At 36.1% G+C, this 26,290-nt stretch overlaps 1 protein-coding gene across 1 annotated transcript in view; it reads right to left on the bottom strand.

The window, feature by feature from the left end:
* UCHL3 (ubiquitin C-terminal hydrolase L3) overlaps positions 1-25,704 on the bottom strand; it is a 32,417-nt gene extending 6,713 nt beyond the window's left edge. Inside the window, exons 1-4 of the mRNA XM_062636904.1 lie at positions 25,576-25,704; positions 22,260-22,416; positions 21,763-21,848; positions 20,627-20,674 (exon numbers count right to left, since the gene is read on the bottom strand). Of these exons, the coding sequence (XP_062492888.1) occupies positions 20,627-20,674; positions 21,763-21,848; positions 22,260-22,416; positions 25,576-25,650 (366 nt within the window). The 5' untranslated portion in view covers positions 25,651-25,704. The remainder of the gene's footprint in view (positions 1-20,626; positions 20,675-21,762; positions 21,849-22,259; positions 22,417-25,575) is intronic.
* Between the last annotated feature and the right edge of the window lie 586 nt (positions 25,705-26,290).

Genomic DNA, 26,290 nt, shown 5'->3' with positions numbered 1-26,290 from the left:
CAAGTTTTTACAAGGCGTCTAAAGTGTGGTGCTACAGAAGTGTGCAGTCAAGCATAACTGAGAGTCCTTGCCACATCCCACATTGCCACCTAATTCCCTTTGTAAATATGACCTCATGGCTGTTCACTTATCAATTAAACATAACAACTGGGCTCAAGGAATTTCAGGGTTAGGGGGAGACTAGTTAGTCTCACTTTAGGAAGGAAATGGCTTAGCATCTAAAAGCTTTGAACATATGCTACCTGGGCTCAAACTGTCATTAACTAGAAGAGCTCAAAATACCACTGTTTCAGAAGACTTCAAGATGGGGTAAATGCTCCATCCCTGGCAGAGTTCAAGGCCAGGTCGGAAAGCTTTGGACAACATGGTCTAGGGTGAGGCATTCCTGCCCATGGCAGGGGGGATGGAATTAGATAATCTTAAGGCCCTTTCCAACCCTAACCATTCTATGATTCTATAATTCTGTGTTCAGGATTTGGTTTTGATCATACTTATAATAAAATACAGTTGCCCTTTTGAACATTTCTGAAGACTGGATTGTGTTCTTTGCCAGATTCTAATAAACACCTTTTCTATAGGGAGGAATACTTGGCATGCTTGGAATGTCAAGCCTACATACAGCTAGAAGATGGATAGGGAAGCCATCAAAAAAAGCATGATTAACTTTTCATAGAATTTACTTGGAGACAGACTCCTATAGAATCCTGCTGAGCTTTTGTTTATGCCTAATCTAAATAACGTGCTCTCATGGTGCCATTGCCACAACCCGCGAGAAATGTGGTTTTACGTTTTTAATTCCCCAACCTCAGAGAACAAAAGTGCCATGCCACTTTTAAAGCTTCTACCACATGGTGTAATGCAGACAGTCTCTTTTCCTTGTGACTTCTTTTCATACAATGTACAAAGCAGATCTATTATGTTGCTTGACAATTTGGATTTCAACAATTTTTGACAATTATTTGCATAACCATAAGCACAGAGAAACAATAGGGTCTGAATAGTCAAGATGACCTAAAATTTTGTTATAAAAATGTTAAAAATAGTATTACAAATAAAAACTTTTTCCCTGTGATGAATCTGATTCAAAATCCCCACACCACTCCTTAGGGGAAAAACAATCAAAAAAAGGACATCCATTGCACATGTGTGGACGCACATGCACACACAAACACACACAGGAAAAGAAGCCTAGTCAGGCCAATTCCTACTTCACTGGGAAGCTCTAGAAATTCTAACACCTGAAACAGAAGACTTTAAATTTCAAAGTCTAGAAAGTGGGAATGGCAGCTTCGGAGAGATGTCTTTTGTGGCCTCCTTGAAAAGCTACACCTTTGGCTAAGTTTTCAGCTCCTAATAAACAGTCTGTGTGCATGCTTAAAATTAGCTTTAAGAAGTCTGCTTGCATGTTTATCACTAGGTAGTATTTTCAGAATAATTACAGAGTATTTTCTCTTGATTGTCCTTCTTGTCAAAGGCCACAGTTACATGAACATCAGTCAGGTGTTGGAATGACCTATTCTTTAGATTTTTTTTTTTTTTAGAAGATCACGCAATGTGCAAAAGGAAACAGCAGATGTAAATGACCGCACATCCAAACAAGGGAAGAGAAAGACAGGAGTCTAAATAATTGTCTAATCAGGATTTGGAACTAAGCTATAGGATTCAAGACTCATTTTCCAGTATTCTGAAGAGCTGGGGCACACAGTGAAGAAAATTTCTATTTCTTTCCCATCCAGAAAAGACAGAATGAGGACAAATACCAGATATCTTTGGGACCTTACATACATTTATGTTATCCTTTCAACCTTAGCATAAGAAACAAATTTTAATAGTAGGGTTAGTAGAAAAAAAAAAAAGTAATAATGATCAGTACACTTAAAACTGATTTGAAGAGGAAAAATGCAAAAAGTTTAGTGCTCACGTGATGGTTCTGAGAACATCTCAGCTGTAATTTGTGGTATCAAGGTATTAAGATAATGCTCAATGGTAATAATATAGCATATTCCCAGTCTCACATACAAAACTAACAGCCAAGGTTATTGTGTCCACTAATTTTGGATACCACAATAAAAGCATCTAAATTACCAAGCCCCAGTTTTTCACAGGATTTGACTGCCTTCTCTACCAATCTGGACATTCAAATTAAATAACTGTTTACTGCTGTGAGAAGTAAATTTCAGTTGACTTATCTCAGGTCAATACCCATTAGTTCATGCTATCACAAAAGCACCTCTACATTGCTTCCTTTATTCTTCACTACCAGATTTCCAATCAGTAATTTTTAAAATGGCACTTCCCAAAGTTTTTACTATACAAATAACCCTTCCTACTTCCTCTTGTTGCACTAAGAAATGCCTTAATTTTACCCTTCACCACTGCAAGCTGCTCTCTCATCACAAACTACAACACTACTCTTTCCTGTTGTTGCACTGAGCTGCAGAAACTTAGTGGTACCCTCCTATACCACTGTTTGCTCAATCGTATCAGCTGGTCTAATAAAGTACATTCCATTACCTACACAGTTTATCTTGCTAATGCACTTAGACCATTATCCCAATCTAAAAGTCTATTAAATTTTCATCCATTTCAAATCTTTTGATTTTCAAATGTTGCTAACTTCGAACAGAACTGTTCATCAAATCTGATTTGCTACTGGTTTCTTTTCTCCGAAACAAACAGAGAATTGGAAAAGAAGAACTGTCTTATTCTCTTGGACACACTGAATAAGTCCTCACTGCATCCTGCTTGAAATTTGTTTTTGGAAGATGGGATTATAAAACCAGGTTCAATGTTATATGACAGATTTCAGATTACTTCTTGCAACTAAATCTTGTATTTTTACTGTTTCCTTACACTTGCTCTTGAGAGAAAGGAGTGAAGCAAGAACCAGTTTAGTAGAATGCTTTGCATTACACGTAGTGACTTGGAAGGGAGAAAGCACCACCTATGTTAAGTCAAGAAATTGGCATCAAGAGTCTGTTGGGTTCTGGAAGAAGAGCGGTAATGACCAATAAGGAAAAGACAATTTTGCAGAACCCTGAGGAATAAAAAGTTTCAGATGCATCCAACTGAAAGATCATGAGAAAAGTAACTGAAATCTAAAAAACCAAAAAAACACTTAGGGGATTAACTATACAATTCCACTCACAAGGAGTTGCAAGAAGTCAAAGGAAAACATATTCAAAAAATGAAGTTTATACAACAGAATGTTAGGTTTAGATTTAGTAAATTTCGAAGGGGAAAAAGTGATGCAACTGCTATTGGGTAGATTAAGCATCTCTAATTTCCATTGTGAACCATAGAACATGCTTGGACAAATGTACTGTGGAGGCCTGTAAAAGCATTTGAATCCTGGTTAAAACACTTCTATTAAAACAAAGACCACTGGAATGATGAACACAGGTTTCAGCAAGATGATTTCTGGCTCATTCTCAAAGAACAGCAACATCTCTGTTCTATACTGCAGAGCGTTTCACACTTGAACATAGCTTAATGTAGTCCAAGGTACCCTTTGTCCAGAATAATGAAAAAGAATTTCTATAGGAAAGATGCTGAGGGACTGTCTTGAGTACAGACCCAAGAATGGACAAGAAGATCCTCTGCTAAACATTGCCTTATGTATTTTTCTACTGTGCTGTCACTGTAGACAAGCTGTCTCAAGTTATACTAACTCTGTGTCCCCAGCTACAGCTAGAAATATGTGAGTGTCATATGAATTACAATTCCAAGACGCAGGACAGTAGCATCTGATTTTGAGTGAGAGGATGTCAAGCAAGAAACTGAAATTTAGATATGGGCTCTATCGATGACCAGAGTATCAGCATACAGAATGTTTATAAAAACACAACTCTCCATCTAGATCCATAAGCAAGAAGGGATTATTTAGGAGTATGCTGCTCTAAATAGGTATTCCTGTTTTGGTTTTTAAAGAGTGGGAACTTTAGTCTGACAGAGAAAGTAAATGGGAGAAAACAAAGAGTATGTTTTCCAATTTGAGAAGCATAGGAAAGGAAAAAGAATTGGGAGAATAGCTTGACATATAAAAGCCTGCAAAATGATCCAAAGGCAAGCAGAGACACTAAAAGAGGAGAAGAGCTGGAAGAATAAGAGATCATTACAAGGACTGAGGAAAATTCAACATTAGTAATCAAGCACATTGTTACCTGTAGTTTAAAATTTTGCTACATCTACTGTACTGCAATTTATCAGTTTGTTTTGTTGTTGGTTTTTTTTTGTTTTCTCTTCTTCCCCATTATATAAAAAAGTTGTATGGGGTCTGGCTGAGATGAAGATGCTTTTCCCCACAAGAGCTCTCTGTGCTTTGAATGGGTAGCAAGAAAGGTGTTGATAACACACCACTGTTGACTACTACTGAGCAGTACTCACACAGCATCAAGCTGTATCTACAACATTCCCTCATCTCACCCAGCGGGCTGGGCTTGGGAAAGATCTTGGGAGGGGTGGAAAGACATAGGCAGGACAGCTTACCCAAACTGATCAAAGGGATATTCCATAGTGTATGATATCTGCTTAGCAATAAAAGCAAACAGAAGGCAGGGGGAGGAAGGGGGCATTCTTTATTATAATACAATCACAAAGTGTACTGAAGCCCTACTTTTGAGGAAATGGCTGGACATTACCTGCTGATGGGAAGTGAAGAATAAATCTTTTGTTTTCCTTTGCTTCCACATGTGACCTTTGCTTTTGCTTTATTAAACTACCTTTATCTTGACTCCCAAGTTTTTTTCCATCTTATAGTCTCCTTACTGTCCTGCTGAGGAGAGGAGTGACAGAGCAGCTTGGTGGGCATCTAGTGTCCAGACAAACTCAACTCCCCAACAAAGGTCAAAGGAAGTTTTCAAGTGGGCACAGTACATTTACTTAAGGAGCATAGATACTGTCTCCCATAACTAAAACTTTTGCTTTTAGTTTTGAAACAATTTATTTTCTGTTTCTCAATGTTTAAGCAGTAGAAATGTATTTAGAATTGCAAGAAAATTCAACTGTATTTTAAACAAAATATACAGGATGTTTCTCCCCCTCCTTTAAATTTAAGTGCATAGATTCCTTAATAAAAGCGATACTAGAACATTTTCATACAATGCCGAGACTATTTCAGCCTCTTTGCACGTCTTTTGTACACAGAACGATCAGTGGTATACTAATAATACTTGTTGACAGGCATTGACAGGACAAAACTTGAAAGACAAGGTAGCATTTATTAGCAAGCCAACTGAGAGAGCTTTAATGCCAAAAATACTGTGTGATTTTCTGCATATTAAACTAATTTACATATAGCTTGTGTGTTCTTGAATGTTCTTGGAAAGGTATGTTATACAAAAGTGAACAACAAAAAACCCCAACATTTTAGTTAGCAATAAATATCAGACTATATTGTACCAGACTAAGTGATAAGTCTTTGCATATAGGACTTGAATTATAATCTCATCTGTCAGATGGAGAAACTAAAGATCTCAGGGGAGTTAACAAGTAATATTTAAAACTATTTTTAGCAGTAAGGTTCAGTTTTGCCAGGTAAGAGTTGTACCTAAGGCCACTTATTTTTTAATTAAGTTTTTGAACATTTTCAAAGCAAATGCTTGCTGCTAATGGACAAGGAGTTATTTTAGGAATTTTCTGAATAAAACCCTCAACTTACTAACAGTGGCTTTCTGGTATACTCACAGCAGATTATGCTGTAATGGCTGTCCTTGGATAAGTCATGATCTATTTAGCACTGAAGTAAACTCGTGGTCAATTAATGTTTTTGTTCTAGGCAGGCACATGCAAGCTTAAGTCTTCCTCAGTAAGTCTTTTGTTAACAACAAGCTTATATAGGTCAAATTCAAACAAGATCCCAGAGTCAAATTACAGAAGTGACAGATTATTTTCCAAGTTCTGCTAAACAAAAACAACCCCACTGTAAAATGTCAGAGTTTGCCAATGTTAATGGCATAAATACTAAATGAGGGGTAGGAAGCATGAGTTCAGGAGAACTTAACTCAGTGCTAAACTCTATGCCTCCTCAGTGTATTTAAATAGCTCCAAATGGTAACATCTAGAACGTTCCTTAGTTCTAAGGATTACAAGAGAGCTAGATATTTAATAATAGCAATTATTCAGTCTGGGAAAGGTCTCAAGATACTTATAAGGATAAAAATATAAAAGCTATAAAGGAATGGAAGCATTTGGACTAATTTTTAATAGCAGTAAAACATTAAGAAAGATTTCCACACCTGGAAAGACAGCTCTGTATGAAAAAGGAAAATAGTTGGACCACAGTCAGAATAGTTATTTCACCTCAGTAAAAAATCCACATACCTCAAATAAGAATTTATAGTAACACAAGTAAAATATCGTCATTGCCAAAGAATGATAAAAAGAAAAACACTGTCCCAACTTTATTTAAGACTATCCACTTCTATGTATGAAGATTTTTTTTTTTTTGTGAGTGTACTAGAAGCGAGATCACTCCTTAAAAGCAGGATGAAGTTCACACTAAACCACTCTTTCAGTTTAGTGTTTCTGATGGTGGTCATAGGACAGTTTAGAAATATTGGCTGTTGTGTGCATATAATGTTTTTCTATGTTTTCAAGATATATTTGTGCCCTGTGAGTGAAGAAGGAAAAAAGCCTAAGTATGCTATTTGATGACAAGCTTTTCTTATTAGGACGTCTTCATCTTCAACTAGAATGTATGCCTACAAACTGGATAAAGGAACAGACGCCAAGTGACAAAATAAGCCAGCCCTGTGGACTTACATGAAACATTTCATCTTTACTGAAATATATAGGGACCATTAAGCAAGACTTAGAATGAAAGAAAAGGAGACTAGGTTTAGGATATGAGAACATGAACCAGGTCTCAAACACAGAAGAAATAATATCATGTGACAAAGAATTAGAAGCTCCTTGGTTTAGCACATCCAAATGAAAGATCATGAAGATGAGGTGAAAAGAAGAGGCTGGATGTAGAGTCTATGGCAAAAATTAAAAAAGCCACTTCATGAAAGGCAAATTTCATCTGTGCTTTGAAAATGATTTGGCACATGTACTGAATAAAAAAATACCCGGACAGCAAAGCATGGAGTGATGTACTTTTGCTGTCTGACATGGGGGAAAGGAAAAAAAAAATAAAGAAAAAAGAAAAAGGAAGAAAGAAAGCCTAAGAATGGTTGAGAAAAGACCCCAACAAAAAATGATGCCTTGAAGACTGAAGTTACATGGCTGAAAGCCAGTCGTGTCAGAGTAAGAAAAGACTGAAGATGGACTACACTTACAACAGAATGAAGCCCAACAGATGGAAGGCGTATCAAGGGCCGCCAACGACGAAGACGGATTGACGGACTGGTAGCCTTTGCAGGACCTACATGATTACGTTTGGCCCAGGAGAGGGATGCAGAGTGACACAATGGTGAAGCCTTCGTTCTGCTGTGGCTAACCTGAGGCTGCGATGAGGATGGTGGTGAAGACAGCGAGGACGATGACGACTACATAAACATTAAAAAAGAACATACTTAGCCCACTTAAACTTGAAGTAACATATCTAAAAAAGGCAACTGCAAAGGTGTCCACTGCTTATTGTACTGTCCTTTAACTGATTAAATCACATAGATAATAATCAAGAATGTGTGGAGTTTGAATGAGAAGATAAAAGAACAATGAAAATAACCAAAGACATGGTCCAAATCTGAAGTTTATCACCAGATAAGCTAGAGGTTATTCACACCCAGTGAACTTCATAATATGAACATGAATTAATTGACTCATTCAAGAGACAGACTGTTAGAAAGTGTGGAGGGAGGGGATTTAAGTATCATCTCATGGAAGGAATAGTTGAGAATAGCGTGTGATCAGTTTTGTCTACAGCTACAAAAACCATGAGCAACAGTTCTTTGATAATTTAGTAAAATCAGGTGGCGCTACTCTGGGATTTAAAATGAATCGAGCAACTACTGTAACAGAACCCAGATTTTCTTTACTGTTCCATGCCTAACATAAAAGGAAAGCAAAGGAAAAGGGAAGCTTACCGTGGTGAGGTATGCAACTTCCTAAGTTTTTCACCTATTCTTCTAAAATAGCAGGCCAGTGGCAGTATTGCCATTAACACTCAGGATCCCTTTAGTATCCGTGGAAGCAGTAGGACTATGTTAAACCATTCAAATTGTTACTATTAGAAGAAAGACCACAGAAGTATTAAAAATGACTCTCAGCTGCAGCTGACAAAGTTACAGTAAATATATTAAGACCAGAAAGGACCATTGTGATGATTTAGTTTTGATCTTCTGTCCCACACAGGCCACAGGACCAATCAAGTTGATGTTTTGTTTGGATCAGAACGTACTCACAGAACAAAAACGTTCAAACTTTTTTTTTTTTACTACTGAAATAAACCAGAACAAATCAAAATTCAAATCAATCCTGTCTATAGCTACAGAGACAGTAAATAACATATTCATACAGTTTACTAAATACATCAGTGCTAAATGAAAAGGCAACCTTTTTAGTCCTGATTAATGATGATATGAACATGGATCAACGGATTACATTAGTTCATCTGGCCATGATGGCAAACCAGGGGCTCTTCTTCAGTTTATCATCCACCATTCATTTCCCCTGTCCGCACATATAAAACCCCCCAATGTAATCTTTAGTTTTTCAGAGAACCCCTCACCTTGTGTCATGAAATAAACTTTATCTTTTGTGCTAATTACACTGCTTTTATCTGGTCTCAGAACCCAAGCTGTCCTGTGTTCATGTCTTGTGCTTTCCTATCTCTTGCTCATTTTACACTGCCTGTAGGTTTGGGAGTATATTTTTTATGTTTTCCTCCATGTCACTGATATACGCTGTTCAACAGTACAGTTCTTCAAAGTAATCCCTGCAGAACTGCACTAGCAAACATACTTACTAAGATCTGCCAGCTGCTTGTGAATCCATTAAAGTTACGCAGGCAGAACAGAAATTGCAGTTCCTTAAGGTATGCCCCACATTATGCATTCAATGGAATGATTCTAGTAGACTGCAAAAACTGAGCATTAGATAGCTTCTCTGGAAAAAAGTATTTTCACTCTTTAATCAATGCATAAGTACCAGTCAAAAGCATTTACTTTCATTGTATTATTTAATCTTCTTTCTCATTCATTACCCCCCCCCCTCCCCCCCCAAGTAGGAAACTGGTTCTTTCTGCTCCCATATTGTTGACCTTAAAGACAAAGACAGGGATGGAAATTCTTCATGAATAGCAAGCATCAAATACAGTAGAAACTGTAGAGGTCAGAAACAAGCACAGAAAGTTACCAAGTCTCATAACCTGTCCAGAGGATAGAGTTTTCCACAGGTTTGCCACAGTTGTTATTTTTCCAATTAGCTTCCGACTTTCAAGCATTCTGATCCATCCCTAAATCTCAGCAGCTCCACATAAAAAAAGGCCGAAACCAGAAAACCTCCTACTCCAAAATGTAACTATATAAAAGATAGAGGAATTTACCAATGACAATACGTCTATGAGTCAGAGATGCTTCAAGAGTTTAATGGCTATTACAGTTTCTGTACTACTGATTTTTATTTTTTTTTTGAATTCTGCACTTGAAGAACCAATTTAAAATGAGACATTTTACATTTAGATAATGTATCAGATGGCTTTAAAACCAATTTATTCTCAACTTGCCTAAGAAAATTCCAAAAGATGACTGGTAAAACACTGCTGCTTAAAATCAGAACTTGCTGTGGGGCAGAAATTTAAGAGCTTTGCAAACTAGACAGTTCACGATAAAAGGCAGGACAGACTACGTTATATTTTACGATTTTGTAAGCTGCTGCTGTCAGAACATACCAGATTGTTGGTCTTCCTGGAATTTGCGATATAGTAGCTGTTTACTTAGAAATAGTTATAATACTGAAACTAAAAAACTTGTTGAGATTAGGAATTTACTCTGGCTTTGATGCATTCCATTGACTGGAAGCTGTTAAACTGTATACTTCCGGTCTTTAAAAACCTTCCTGATGTAATTATTACGAAGCCATTAATAAGACTTTGAATATTATCAAATTTAATATTTCTTTGATGGTACAAGGATGACCAGAATATTGGAAGATATTTTTGTAAAGCCTTTTTTACCTTTGTTACCATTTTTATCACAATTCTTTTACCATTCTTAATGACTGCACTTACTTGTTTTCTGGATAATATTGCTAAAATAATGAGAATATATTAAAAACACCTCCTGTGTGAATGTAATGAGACCAGAAATACTTTAAGTTCTCAAAACTGAATTTATAATCTAAAATGTAGTTTCAGGCAACTAATATTTTAGTATTTCTAGGTCAGTATTTGTCCCCATTTTAAATTCAATTTATTAAATTCTTTATCTTTTATTTCCTGTATTAGTAAGTCCCCTAGTGAATTCAAGACAAATATAAATTTCCTCCACACTGAAAATACACTTTTGCTCACTCATACATATTTGTATGAGTGAAATTTAAACAGACTGTTTATAGGAATTCTGGAAAAGCAGAGTTAATACTTGATAATGTCTAATTAACAAGGTTGCAATCAATAGCCATAAAATTCCATGCATTGCTTTGATAATAAGCATGAATTAAGCTGTGTCAACTGAAGTTTTTAACTGAATATTAAATAAAAAAACATAATTACATGCCAATATTAATATGAAATTAATGTTGAATACACATCTCCAAATAAAGGATACAAAGTCATACATTTCACATTTAGTTAAAAATGTGGAAGACAAATCATGAGAGACTTGAGAATTATTTAAGCAAGACTTATTAACAACTAGAAACTGCAGAGAAGAGAGAACTGGACTAACTTCACAAGAAGAAAAGATCAGAGGAACTTATTTCTGTGCTGAAAATTGCAGCAGGTCAAGTATCTGAAGTGGTAAAACAAAATCCCTGAAATAGAGTCAAGTATTATTGTCCTATAAACCAGCAAGCACATTACGTTTATGGTTTGTAATGCAAAAAATACTTTATAAACAAGCTGAAAGATTCATGGAGTAGGTCCAAAAATATGTTCAAGCAATCTGCCCCAATCTAAAACTCAATCCTATATGTAGCTATTATTAAGGCCTAGAGCCATTTAAGTCTAAGATATAAAAGAAACACCTATAAAGTTTGCTAGGCACCAAGAGCTGTACTTTTCAGCATATCTAAAAGTGCAGAAGTTTGATTGTGCTGAGTAGCTCATGATTTGGCTCATGCCAAAACCTGTCAGGTTCTAAAAACAGTGATCTGTCTGCTTATCTTGTCTGGGGAACCCAATACAGCGAAGTACCTTAGTCCACGTCTAATGCATTGAACACCTGACAGGACAAAGCAGTGTCTGGTACTGCATGGCCATTTTTTCCAAAGATGAAATATTCATTAGATTAACTTGCTAGTGGTTACAAAAATTCATCTATCTGGAAGCTCAAGTTCAGAACTTTTTTCAATGGAAAGTTCAAGCCCATGTTCTTTCTTCGAAGGAAGCTTCCCTGTCTATCAGCTGACAAACTATGCTGGGACTGCTGCTTTCTTCTTTTCTCCATTTTGAGCTTGTGTCACTGTGTAGAAAGAAATGCCAGTTGGAAGGGGACAGAGATCAAATGAGCTTTAACTGTACACCAACACCACTGGAAACTTGGGAAACAGGAAGGAGATACAATACTTTTAGGTATGCCTTTGTTTCATATGCCCAGTACTGGGACCAGAGGCCCTGCCACATATTCTGCAGCTGGTCAGTTAAGTCATCCATGAGTGTGCAGTAACTCCTCCCAACAAAGTGTTTGTGGCCTCATTATACACTTCCCATACAGTAAGCCCTGTAGCAGAGATAGGGAAGGATTGAAGTGACAATAAAAAGTGCAACTTTTCCAGACAAATAAGCAGTAAGTTATGATTTTTAAGATTATAATCAGAGAGAATGTACTTGATATGTATCATTTTTCCCCGCCACCTTTTGAGGCTTCTTTTGTTGTGCTGAAGTAATTGCTCATTATTGAATTCAACAGTGTTTTAAAGGGTCTGTATTACAGTTCGATGTGTAACAGTGTTTTTCTTCCTTAGAAGTCATTACCCTTAGCAGTTTTTTTCACAGGTAACTTAAATCTACGCATCAAATGGTCTGAGAAAATTCCCTCCTTCCTTCACAAGTGTTTTAATCTTTTAACAGCATTTGAAGCCTGTTTTGGTGGTGGTGCTGAAATCTTGAGACACACTAAGTTCCTTCAAGCTCTTCTACAAAGATAAGCAGCCAGATAAAGGAAGTATTCCACAGAGGCCGAAGCTGCTTCAGGAGCTCATCTCCAACACCCCAGAATTCACACCAATGAGACATTTCAACTGCAAGAAAAGCCTTGTTCCTACCCAGAACTTCCTTACATGCAACAAAAGTCTGCACAACATGCACATTCTTAGGAAGTTAAGGTTCATAAACTCCACTCCTCACACAGCAACTTCTTTTGTCAACAATACAATTATCAGCATTAATATGTATTGAAACAGAGACTACAGTTTTTAAACTGAACTGGGCTACATCTGCTAGCCATTCAACTGCTGCACCATTAAGTCTGATCAATGTTTCAGCAGCTGGTAAAAAGAAAAGCTTCAGTATTCTCCATGTCAGTTTAATCCATGATTAAGAACGGACAGTATCCCAAGATTATTACTTTGCTAGACATAATGGGTAAAGATAGAGCTTAGGACGAGAAAAATGGTGAGATCAGAGTACCAAAAGAAAAAAAAAAAGGGGGGGGGGGGGGAAGAAATCTTATCAAAATTCGTGATAACTTCTCTCTCTCTGAAGACCTAAACTTCAGTTCTATGGGCTATGTTAGGCAAAAGTCAAGCTAGATTATCACAATGGTGACTTCTGTGATCAAAGATTAGTGAAATTACAAAAAAAAAAAAGTTACAAAGGTTAGGGAGCTCTCCAAAACCTAAATTAACTGGATTTTTTCTAAACAGTTTTCCCTCTGCAAGGTTTGTTTTTCTTGAATAAATGAACAGCATTGTTGCATATCCAATTTAGTGGGAGGCGTCCCTGTCCATGGCAAGTGGGTTGGAACTAGATGATGTTAAGGTCCTTTCCAACTCAAAATCACTCCGAGTGTATATTTTTAGAATGCTTCCTTGAGCAAAGTCTGTTGATGGAACATCAATGCTCCAAGTAGTTTTAGCCCACTGTCTACCTCCAGCCATAGTGCTAAAATGCTGGGGCAGTCCTAAGGATTCTAAGTTCTTATAATTTTTATTCTCCCAAATTAGTGGTTGGTTAAAGAATAAAACAGAGAGCCAAATCAGATTCGCTTCTGCCTGAGGAAAAGGGGTTGAGTGTGAAGTCAACCATTGCCTGTCACACTCAGCCTGCTAAAATTCCTGTGAGCAAACAGATGGTTACAGCCTGCTGCCTGCAGTCTCTTACACAAATAGTGCAAACGCAAAACAAAAAAAAAAACTAAAAAAAATCAAAATAAAAAAAAAAAACAAAACAAACAACCAAAACCCCACAAACCAAACCCAAAACTTATGGCAGTTGGTTGGTAGAGATGTTGGATGCAAAACTGCAGAAACATTTTGTTACTTTCACTTTTTATTTCTTATATACTTGTTATTTAAATTCATGGGCTGCTTTATGGGTGCGAATATCCTCTATAGTTACATTGCATCCTAGGAATCAGAGTTACTTCATACAGATTTTACAGTAAAGCATAAGACCCAGAATAACAATTCAGAGCAACACTGTATTAATACCTTATTAGTTATTTGCTCAGTAAAACTGCTTATAAATCAGATTGTTGCATGTATCAAACCCTGATGCGTCAAATAACATAGCAATGCAATGAGTTAAAAACTAATCTAGTATCATTTCCAAAACGCTTCACATAATTCTAGTAAGTCCATTTTTATACTTCTAATGTGTAGGCTGTAAAAGAGAAAAAGCTAAAGCTAACATTTTTAGGCAACTTCATTGCCTTTAGAGGACAGATTACATTCTTGTTCTGTAATGCTAAGCTAAACAAAAATCAGAAACAGTTATATAACTGATTTGATATTCTCCCGAGATGAAAATGTTTCTTTACAAGACTATGGGTTATTCAGAAGAAACACTGAGGAATATGGGATGTTTTAGAAAAAAAAAATCCCACCATATGTTCTTGGCAGGAGTGAAAAGGAAGCTCCTTTATGCTTCTTCTCTAACAATAAATTGTAATGCCCCAGGGAACCAGAGATCTTTGAAAGTTCAAGTTTTACAGCAGTTGAGAACAGAGTGCACTCACTCTAAGTTCTTGCCAATGTTAACGACTGTTACTGTGATCAAAGTCTAATTTGGTGCATTCCAAGGAAGATTACAGTTCTCAAGACACACTAAACAAGTTTACAGACTAGAGTTTGCAGTTATGGTTTGAGTTAAGGAAGGAATCAAGCTGCGGTAGCTTTTTTAGTGGCTGCCAAGTTCAATCCATGTTAATAATATTCCTGATAATACTTGTGAACAAAAACTTTATCTAAGTAAACATACTGATGTGCACAAGTACTTCAGGTTTCTGTGAACATCTGAGACCAGTTCTTTCTTGTGACTTTTATACTGTCAAACACCAAATTTTGATTTTCAAAGGCTAATTTTTCCACCATGAATATTTTTGACAGAGGTCTAATGAGGTGCAAGAATGTTATTTCAATTTAAGTGGCAGCTCAGATGCAGCACCTCAGTCTGCTCAGTTCTGAGCCTCATTTAGCCCAACATTTAGTTCTAGTAGTCAAAGCTGTCAGTTGGTAAATAGACGTATGAAGTGTATTAAAAAAAAATCCCAAACAACCCAAACCAAATAAACAAAAAAAAACCAGGAGTTACAGAACCCAAGGCAGTATTCTCTGTGCTCCCTGAAATAGTCGATTTATTTTATATTGCAGTTCTCTCTTCCATAGTAACCAGTAACTGAAATACTGCAGGTTAAACTTCATTTAGTTGCACAGTCTCAATAGCCTCTAAGGACAAGAAAGGAAAACCAGGAATTTGAGAACTCCTAATTTTCTCCTGCAAATTTAGGCCATGAACACAATCAAACTCTTATTATTCCTCTAACCAACATTTAACACAGGTATTTCAAGTGGCCATTTCATTTATATTTATTTGCTTGATTGAAACATTATTTTGAGCTGTGTTGTAACATTTAAAAGAAGTCAACTTCCCAAAGACCATAAATCATATTCTGCTAAGCAGTAATGCATAAACCATGCTAAAACTCCCCTGTCCAAAAAAATTTTAACCACTAACACAAAAGCGGTTCCATATGCCGCAAGTACCACAAGACATAATAAAAAGTTCACTCTATCATTTGAACTTTATAACAAAAAGTGATACAGAAAGCCATTTGTCAGCAGTTAGTAGTATCTTGATGTTGTACAAACAGCCTGCCAATTACTTAGCACCACAACTATTTTGAGTATTTGCTGTGCACAGAAGCAAAAGCTGATCTAAGTATAGTCTGCTAAGCCTTCCCCTCTAGTCGCAGGAGTGCGCTCCTAACAGTTCTGCGCCACCAATAGCTCCTACAAGCATACAAGATGAACAGTTTCAGGAAGCTGTTTGGGAAGCTGATGGAAGACAGAAGTAGTGTAGATAGTGTGTAGATAGTGTGACAATCCAGAATGATTTCAACAACCACAGACACACACATACACCTGGCTAAAACTTCAGATACTATTACCAGGATTGTACTTGAGCAAGACTTACGCATGTCAAAGCCATTAGAAATGCAGAAATTGAATACAGGTTATTCTCTAGATCTAACTCCTTGACTAAAGGCCAATAAAGTACTTTTTTAAAGACTAATATGGTATAGCTCTCCATTTTCCTTACTGTAGAATTGAGCTGTAATAAAGCATAGTTGCAAAGCAGTGAATACAGATGTCAGTAATACAAGAGCAGAGCAAAACTCTTGCTACTCACATTATTATAGTCACATACTAAAAAGGTCATTTATTTCAAGAATCAGTACAGATAATATTTTCTAACTGGAATAACTTCCCTCAAGATATCAAAGCATATCAGTGCTTAACTGAGTTAAACAATTTCTACCAATTTCTGCTTTATCTCTATAACAACTGTGCCTTTGCATTTTTCTCCTTTCCAACTCTTTCAAGAAATACAGTAACTTTTTATAATTAATGAAAATTGGTAGGCAGGACGCAAAATAAGTTTCTTCCACAACTTCAAATTCAAAAGGGCTACCTGCTTTGCAAAAGACTCCAGGCCTAGAAGTCTCTCATGTAATGACATTTTTCCTGTTTTCAGAAAACTCAACCCTCAGATTTTTTGATCTGTTACTTGAGAACAGTTACTATGATTGTTCTGATAGAAAGCAACCTAAGATAGAAATAAAATAAAGTAAAAATTAAAAAAAAAAAAAACAACAAACAAACACCAAAAACATGAACCTATATGAAACAGTGCTATGAAATAAAGAGGGCCTTGAGTAGCTGACAACTATTCTAGTCTTAGCAATAGCTGCCTTTCATGAGCTATCACACGGTAAGGAGAGCAAGCTGGATCCACAAAGCTTTATTGTAAAGATCTAGACCCTTTTTTTGGCAACTTTGGATATGAAATACCTGTCACTTGAGAAAGCGTACGCTTTAGCAGCATGAAATTTAACAGAAAGACTGCTACAAGAGTCTTAGATTAATTGCCCTCATTATGATAATCAAGCATGGGACCAGCATCAACCCACCCTTGAAACTAACACCACACTTCAGTGGAATCATTCCCAGATCTTACCACTTGATATGAAAGTAATTTTAAACGGAGCCACAGAATCTGTAAGTCTTAACATATAAACTTAAACAAACCTGGCCCAAAATCTGCCTGTAGCAGAAGCCCAAATTTATAATCCTTTTAATTTGAAAATCTGAAATGAATTAGCAAAATTAAAACTGCTTAACTGTTCCTAAAATTCAGTCTCTTTGGGTGAAAAAAAACCCAAACTTTCTCTATTTTTAAGAAAATATTTAAGTAATTTAATAAAAATTCAGTAAACTTCATTAAAAACCTCACACAATTTACTACAAAAAAAAATCTCCCCAGAATACTCAGTTAAATCCAGTCTGTAGATGGCCCATAAAAGGGGATTTGGGTTGGGATTTTTTTGCGGGGTGTGAGCTGTTTTGCTTTTTGAAACTAGGTAAGTTAATTGCAGCTATCAAACTTAGGAAGGCTGTTAAAGCACCCATCAAGGCAGGACACTCTATAGCTCTCTGCTTCAACCCCTTTTCTTAGCAATTCATCTTAATGCTCCATCTAAATAGACTGCATATTAACGATAAATCCCAGAAGCAAACTGATCACTGTAGCTCTTCTCTTCCAGCAATCACTAACTGAAATGTAGAATCTAGCAGTCCACAAATATTAAAGTTACATAAATACCCTGTTAAATATTTTTAAATATAACTCTTTTTCAAAACATAATTAAAAAACTTATTACAGATTATCCTAAAATAGAAACAAATCCTACAAACCAGACAAGACGAAAAGATGAAATACAGAGATAACAGAAAGATAGCATTGCTTTACTGTATTACCTCTAACCTTTTACTTCTAGATAAACTTGTTTTATTTTGAGGTTTGAAATACTCACACACATGGAACAGAACAAAAGCAGAAAATCCACTACTATATTACACACATCAAGTATCCCTGAGATGATTAAAAAAAAAAAAAAAAAAGACGATTTAGCAAGACTGCCAGGAGCAATCAACCAATAAGGGCTTTACTTAGAAGCACTGAAGGCTGAACCCTCAGATATCTGAGAAATGACAGCCAAGAAGAAAAAAAGGTATCAGAACTCTCTGCATTCTTTGCTATTTCTAAACCTTCTACATCTCAAAATTCCACAAGATTTTACTTTTACCTTGGTGGTCTGATGGCGTGTTTTGCATGTTGGAAAGAAAAAATAAATTCTTGAAAGCAGTTAGTTTCTTAGCCAAATCAGCAAAGCTGACTGCCATACATTCCGCTTTTGGAAGTTACTCTAACACAGTTGAGCTTAAGCAACATTTTCAGAAGATTTCGAGTGGACAGGACTATGCAATACCTACCCAAGGGACAGAACTATCCACACAGCAGGCTATCCTTAGGAAGCACACAAGCCAAGTTAATTATCCTAAAAGAGTAGGCTGAACATTTTCTTAATCTTTAATTCTGTAAGAGGACTTTTTGCTCACATAGATACAGCACTTACTATCATTAAGCAACTACATAAAAAAAAAAACAGAAAAGGAAAGATTTCTATGCAAAATGCCCTGCTGCTCTGGGGGGAGAAGAGTCACAGATGAAGGGAGAGGACAAAAACCCAACAGAGTCATAGACGGTCAAACACTTTCTTTTCCAGGCCTGACAGGAAATCAGAATTCTCAGGAAAGTAACCCTAGCAGTAATGAGTATGCAGGAGGAATGGGATTCTCTTATCTCTCGCACCAGAAGTACTAGAAATTATCAACTTACCCTGCAGGACAAGTTAACATCTTTGCATGACCTGCATGTGCTGACCCCAGCATCTTCAAGGGCATGCTGTTCATCAATCCCTCTACCACTACATGACGAAGTATACAGCAACATTTAAAGTGCACCATTAGAAAGAACAAGACTAGGAGTCAAATACACTTCCCAGCACATTCACATTTCAGATTGTTTTGCTTAAGAAGAACTCTAAAGTAAAGCAATTCCTCCTATACAGATGAAAGGGGAGGCCTCAATGTCAATTTAACCACAGTGTGGTAGGACGGAATCTTCATGCAATTAGATATTCCAGGGAGATAACTTGTTTGTTTCTTCCCTCCTTGTTTTCATCGCTCAGAAATATTCTGAAAAATGGTCCTAGGACATGTATTCAGTGGTTGTACTATTTGAAATTTGGAAACAGAAAGACAGGAAAAAGTTATTTTACCAGTCTAGGAATATCCATATTGACTTACTTTCAGATTCAACTATGCAAAATGGAATAATAAATGCCTGGCAGGAGAACTACCTATTCAACATTTGTGTTTAGACATGGTTGCTAAAACAATCTTGTAAATTTTTATCATGAAAAAAAAAAAAAAGTCTTCACCTTTCCACACAATTATTAGTCTTTTGCACTGTGGTTATCTTGATCAGGAAACAAATTAATTTGTGGAAGTTCAAGAAGTTAACTGTCCCTTACTAGGGGATTCCATCACCACTTAGATGCTTCCTGAATCTTTATGAAGACTCTAAAGAACTACAAAGTCCTTGCATTTCTCTTCCAAGTCATTCCATAATTTCTGCCAAAGGAACCCATACACAAACCATTCCATGGATGAATGTCACAGTACATCAAAATAACTAAAGAAGCTTTTCCTGTTCACAAAGATCTCAGGAAGGGATTCAGTCTTCAGCAACTTGTGGGAATAATCTCCACTGCCTCTCTCTTACTGAGCTTGCTAAGAATAGCTAGAAAAGGACTCATTTATAGAGAAAACAGACCAGATTTTCTTCTTGAGTCTCTCCCTTAGAAAAGGAAGAGAAGTAAGAATTTCTTCTGAAGTTTCTTCTTGAAATGAAGAACCTTTGATTAATTTGGAGAAAGAGTTAAGAAGAGTGGTGTTTCTTTTAAAGAAAACATCACACACAAAGTGGAGTATTTGTAACAGAAATGGTTAAAACAATTTTTCATTTCATGATGGTGTGGCAAGACTGAACAGAAAGGATTGCTTTGCTTTTTCCTGCATTGTTTAGAAAACGCTGCACAAGACACATGAAGAAAGAAAATCTCACTTACTGTACTACACAAAAAAAAAAAAAAAAAAAAAAAGCCGATGAGCCACTGGAGTCTCAGGCAAACAGAGGAGGGCTCCTCTCTTTGTCAAGCAAAGCACTGCAAACAAAATCTAGTAAGTTTTCTTTTTTTGGAACAAATACTGAAATCTGAACCAGAAAGATGGAAACCTGCCTTAGCATGACTGAAGCAGAACAATACTGACTATAAAGTTTATATTTATTCTACATTTTTTTCATTGTTTCTGGGATTTTTTTTTGGTTGTTTTGTGGGGCTTGGGGGTTTTTATCCCCCAGTCTGTTGGAGGATAAAAGCTTATAAAGATATATATTTATCTGAATTAGTATTTGTATACAAACAGCACACACACAGTGGCACACCAAGTATTGTACTATTTCTTTCCCTTAAGAAAAACTTTTCAGACCCTCAGAAAATATTTGTTCCCCTTGTATGGTTACTATGGATCTTAGTCCTACCTACAGATTTGCCATACCAAAACCCCAGCTTTCATTAAAAATAATATTACTGGCTGTTTGAAATGAAGGCTGAAAAGCTCATCCATGTTAGGTAAAATCTTAAGAAATATCCCAAAGCACACAAACCCCAAACCAAAAAAAAAACAAACAAAACATATAAGCAAGCTTAAAGTTTGGTTTCTCCCCCAACTATGCCATTTGATTTTGTGCCCTCCTTTTTGACTAATGACACAATACTGCAAACTAAGCAATGAGCTCCATTTCAGTGTAAACCTTTAATACAAGATTATTTTCATTTCAATTATATTGAACTTAAAGTGGTTATTAACAAAGATTTCTTTAAAAAATGAATACCTCAGTCTGACCTTCATGGGCACTGGATTCATGAGTGACACGAATAGCCTAAAATTAAAATATATTTTAATCAGACTTTAAATGAGAAACTTTCAGTGGTTTAAGAATCACCGTACGCTCTTCATTTGATTAAATACCATAGATGTAACTATTTTTTTTCAGTGCTTGTAATAAATAATAATTTAATAAACAAAGAAACTCGACTTCCAAGGATCTCAGAAGACTAATATTTCATTTTCATTACAGTCAATTCAAATCAAATACAGTTTGTAATGGCACTTTTACACACAGAAATTATTATAGGCAAGTGGTTTTGGTATGTATTACTTCTTGAGCAAACAAAATACTTGAGACAGACGCTTTGATTAGACATCTTGTGTCCCAACATTTCTACAGAAAATGTCATCAAACCTCTGTTGTTTCCGTTTTTTGTTATTACTTTGCTCAACCACATGGTAACATCCATATTCCTGAGCACTTCACAGTAAGCTTAAATGGAACTCAGACTAGAAAATCATTAAGATTTTCATTTTGAGAGAGGATCATCATTACCATCAGCAGCAACACCAGCATTCTCCCCTTCCACTACTGACCAGATATTTCTGCCACATCCTTTCAAACAGCACTAATGATCTGGCTAACCACACTACCAGCTAGCTCATCTAACTGGGGTGGTGGGGGAAAGAGATTGTATTTCAGCCACATCAGCTCTTTGTGTGCCCCAAATAGCTATAGCCAAAGGGAAATGACTAGAAGGTACAAATGAAGGGAGGCAGCAGAAGGACCGTCCTTTCCGCTCCGTATCAGCTTAAACTGACCATTAAACTGCATCCTGATCCTCCAAAAGATTATGAATACATTTCTCATCCATTTCAAAGTAATTTTAAACTAAGCCAATGAATTAATATAGATGAGGAACATTGACAAAATCCATTCTGCTGACTGAGCTACGTACGGGCAGGCAGGAACACTATAAACTACCAAAGCAGGGTTTGCTTTGTAGCAACTGATCAGAAGCTCACATGTAAAAATGAATTGTTAGAGTGCTTCACTGGATCAAATCCTAAGGACAGTACCTGCTAATGCAGGTAGTTCTTACACCATTTTAAATAAAAGTAAAAACACATGATACTAACTTCGTAAGTTTCTAGGTATTTGGCCCTCTCTTCAGGAGTCATAGATAATGAATCTTCTAGGAACTTTTTCAGTGAAGAATTGGTTTCTTAAAGAAAAAAAAAAAAAAAAAAGAGAAGGACATAATTATGAGTCATGCTTTAACTCCAACTTCATTCAAAGTTTACAGAATGCTTATATCCAACAAAAGAAGACAAGACAGAATTACACTGTATCTTTAAGACACTGAAGGCTGACTGCATGAGGAATTGCTACCAGCTGCAGTTTGCAATTTTTTGAGTGCTTTAGTTTGTGGATTAGCATGAAATACTGGTTTTATAATTATAGGGAGAAATGCTCCTTAAACAGAGATTGTCCCTTTTGAATGGTTATATTCAGATAAAGCGGTACAAAATGTATCCTTCCTTCCATGCCCGCCCACAGGTAACAGAAAAAAAAAGGTAAAAGCCAGCAGAGAAAAAAAATCCCAACCAACTAACAATCCCCAACTCAAACTTACCAAAATTCATTTTATCTCTATTGTTTGCAATAGCATGAATTAGCCCAATTGTTCCACAAGCGTTGTTAATGGTCTGCTTCATGAAATACACTGATGATTTGACATCTTGGCCCTTAGCTTTTATTCTCTCTTCTTCTTCTGTTCTGAAGGTTTCATACTAGAAGGAGAGTTACAGACATTTCACAAATAGTGCAAATAGATACTGGCTACATTATTCAAGCAAAAATAAATTAAACAAAGCACCAGCTAACTAATAAAACCAAAACTCAACCTGTAACTTGAAACACTTAACATGTGGTCTAACAAGTTTATGTAAACTTACTCAACTGAACAGCTCTATAGTGTTTCTCAAACCAGTGCCTTGTCACTAGCCAAAACCAAGTCACACTTGAAATATCATTTTTAACACTTGTTCTCTAGCATAATTTCAAAAAAGTTCAAACTATTTCTTTGATCTGAGCACTTGTCACTGCCTCTCTTCAATCCAACAAAAAGCTTTTAAGGACAGAGGTCTCAAAGTACTAGCAAACCATAATACTTCAGGTGTTTAATCAGCATGAAGCATTCTTACAAATTCCAGTTTTACATTTCATTTTTTCCAGGAATATAAAATAAAATTTATGTAAAGCTCATGGCCCCAAAACAGGCCCCTCGAAAGCCACATTCATAAAGTGAATGTTTCTGTTCTTAGTAAAAGAATTTACTTTGAACAATATAAAGTACTTGTTTTGTAAAGATCATAATTGACTTAAATCTGTTCTACTGTACAACAGTGTGTTGGTTTTGTGTTTTTTTTTGTTGATTATGGTTTTGTTGATTTGTGGTTCTTGGGAGAGGGGCAGTTTTGGGTTTTTTTGCTTGCTCGTTTTTTGTTATTATTTAAAAGATTTTCATCTCAAACAGGGAAAAAAAAAAAAGAAAAAAGAAAAATGCAAATACTCCAGCCAGCGTTGTTCTTTCTTCCTCCTTTACCTTTTACTAGGTACTTCTGGAGACAAAAAAAAATATTGAAGCAGGTATGCTTTTTACAGAAGTATGACAAAAGCTAACCATGAATTCGAATTGTTACCAAGGAACTCCCCCTGAAAACCCATGAGAATTTTTTTCTCAGACTTTGTGTACCATCAGTGACAAAGAGAAGCAAGAAATTTTTCCAGTGTCATGATTCCATGCTTGCAGCTGGCCTGAAAGGTCTAAGGAATAGTAAGAGCACTTACAAAGCATTTTAATTTGACAGCACTTAACTACAAATTAAACAGCCTTAACTGAGAAAAAAAATTCTGATGTCTATGAAATTAAACCAAAGTTTAGAGACTGTAAACAATATACACAATATAGCTGCCATTTACTCCCTACCAACAAAAATAAACCCCATGGCAAAAAATAAATATGTAAATATTGAGAATACTGAAAATACATTTTTGAGCAAGGATTAGAGCAGATCACCTCAAGAGGTCCCTCCTAACCCAAACTATCCCATCAGACATGCATTCATTGGACAACGCCCAAAATGCTCAACACTCACAGCATTCACCTACAATACAGACTAAGAAAGTCATTGACCTTTAAACTACACAGTAACCCTAAGACCATCCGTATGCTAAGAAGAGTATTTTGCCCTAAATGCAAGTTTAAGCAAATTGATTTATAAGAATCATGGAAAAAAATGAACTTCTAGACAGACCAACAAAGACATTATAGAAAAGTATTCATAAGGGCAACAAAATTAATTGAGACACACTTTTATAAAAGTAGATACAGCCAAGAAAAACAAATAATAATTAAATAAGAGCAGAATATACTGGTTATATTGAAAGAGAGACTGAGGAGGGAAAAAATACTCCATAAATAAAATAATGCCCTAGATAGTGTCTTGTGGAGTTCATACTGAACAACAAAAGCTTCAGAACACTGGGACTTCACATTAAAGATCTGGCCTTCACACACTCAGGCTGCACAGTTGATAGAGACACATGTCCTTTATGTCTCTGCTAGAGTTACATGCTGGAGAAAACTTCAAAAATTTGGCTGGTGGTCAAATTTGACTGACCAACACAACAGAGCATATGTTGGTTTTTTGTTTCTCTTTGACATACGCCTCTTGATGAAATCAGATACACCCTCTGGAACAAGAGGATGGTTGCTCTTTCCAGGGGGATGATGATCCCATGGTATGATCCAAGAAAGGAAGTTTGCAAGGCAGCAAAGCAAGAGAAAAATGACAGCCACAGAAGGACCTCAGACCTGTACCTCAAGAAGCCAGACAGAAACGACAGCACACAAACCACCACCTTAAAGGTGACAGAAATTAAATTTCCTGAGCACAGGTGAGGACAGTTAAGAGTTTGCTTAAATTTAAAACTATCAAGGTGGCTGAAATTAAGCCTGAAAGGGACTGCCTGCTGTTTTGGAGAAACTGAGAATGCAAAACCTCACAGGACGTAAAGAGCAAGAGTCACTCTTCTCTCTATTTAAATGGGGTCTGTTACAGAAGTTAAGCTTTAATGGCTAACTGCTTTGTCCCTTATAAGCCACAAAGTCTTTCTGAGATACATATTCAAAGGAAGAAGTTTGAGCAGTTTCACTTCTTTGGAAGACCTTATTACAATCATGTTAGAGTTTTATAAACTGGAATTTCAATATAAATCATATATTTCAACCTATGTAATACTTGAAGAAGATATGCAAGATGGATGTCTTCTCTTTGCAGAAGCATATGAGAAGACAAAATAAACAGACTTGATCTACCTAAATCAAGTATTTCAAAATTTAACACAGAGGAGGAAGGGAGGGGAGAATTCTCTTTCACCTTAGAAATATGCCCCATGTGCCCAAGAAGCAAAAGCCATATTGGTAATGATGACTGAACTGAAAGTGAATTGACGTTTGGTCAGTCCAACAGTACAAAACCTCAAAACACAGTTGCATTTGATATAGCTAGTTACATCCCCCCTCTTATTTTGCCTATGCTATTGTAGCTTTCTGCTAAAAGTAGCCAAACTGAGCCATTTCACAGTGCATATTTAGCAAAAAATAGTCTTCAACTGACTGTAACAGAAACCTGAAACACATTTCTCTGTGCTTCTATATCAGCTTTTCCCACTCCAACTTGAAAAGAAATTGGAAACATACATGCAAGATTATCAAAAGAAGGTTCTAAAGGAAGCACTTTGTTGTTTTTAATTAAGAAGTTTCTTGAATAAAGTTTGAGTCTCATCTTGATTCTATTATGATACCAAAAGTATAAGATTTGAACTGTTCATGTCCATTTCATTTACAACAGAAGTGATTAGCTGATTAGTAAACAAACATTTACCTTTTCTGTTATTGGAAAGAGAAGTAGCACGGCACAGACAGGTCTTGGCACCATACTAAGCAGTTCTGGTTCCATACCATAAACATCTACAAATTGCCAGTCAGGATGTATACCTAACTGTTTGAGAAACTGCAAAAGAAAAAAGTAGGATAATATTAAATGAGTAGCCTCATATACTTATCTTTTTAGAAGCATAACAGAGTATTTATAATATGTAATACACTGCAACAACCCATACTTTCAAAAATTTAAGGAGAATAAACAAGGTTCAAGTTTTAATAAACACAACTGAATAAACTGTAGTGCAACAAAGCCACACAAAATCCCCATGGTTTATTTATAAATGCTAGTTTTCAGCAACTCAAAAAAATTATGATCTTCTCTGGCCTTTTGAGCAGAGAGACACAAGATATGTATTTTAGTAGGTGCACCTTTTAAGATGTTCTTTCAAAAAAGAAAAAAAAAAAACAACAATCCTTTCAAACTGTGATAGAGCAACACATTTTGAAGTAGACAAAGGTTAAGTACCATACAATAATCTCGAATCTTCAAGTAATTGTCATTTGCCTTGTTAGAACTTCTGAATGGCATCTAAGACAAAAGCTGTCCGATTATGTTTCCTATACTATAGCTATGCCTACAAAGATACCTGAGAGGGACTCTTCATCAGGGATTGTAGCAACAGAACAAGGGGTAATGGGTTTTAGCTTAAGCA

The sequence above is a fragment of the Pezoporus occidentalis genome, unplaced genomic scaffold (assembly GCF_034315485.1).
Source record: "Pezoporus occidentalis ecotype Australia unplaced genomic scaffold, CSIRO_AGI_Poc_V1 ctg5, whole genome shotgun sequence".
Classification (NCBI taxonomy): Eukaryota; Metazoa; Chordata; class Aves; order Psittaciformes; family Psittacidae; genus Pezoporus; species Pezoporus occidentalis.
The sequence above is the reverse complement of the archived record's forward strand: the minus strand, read 5'-3'. Positions and strand labels throughout refer to the sequence as shown.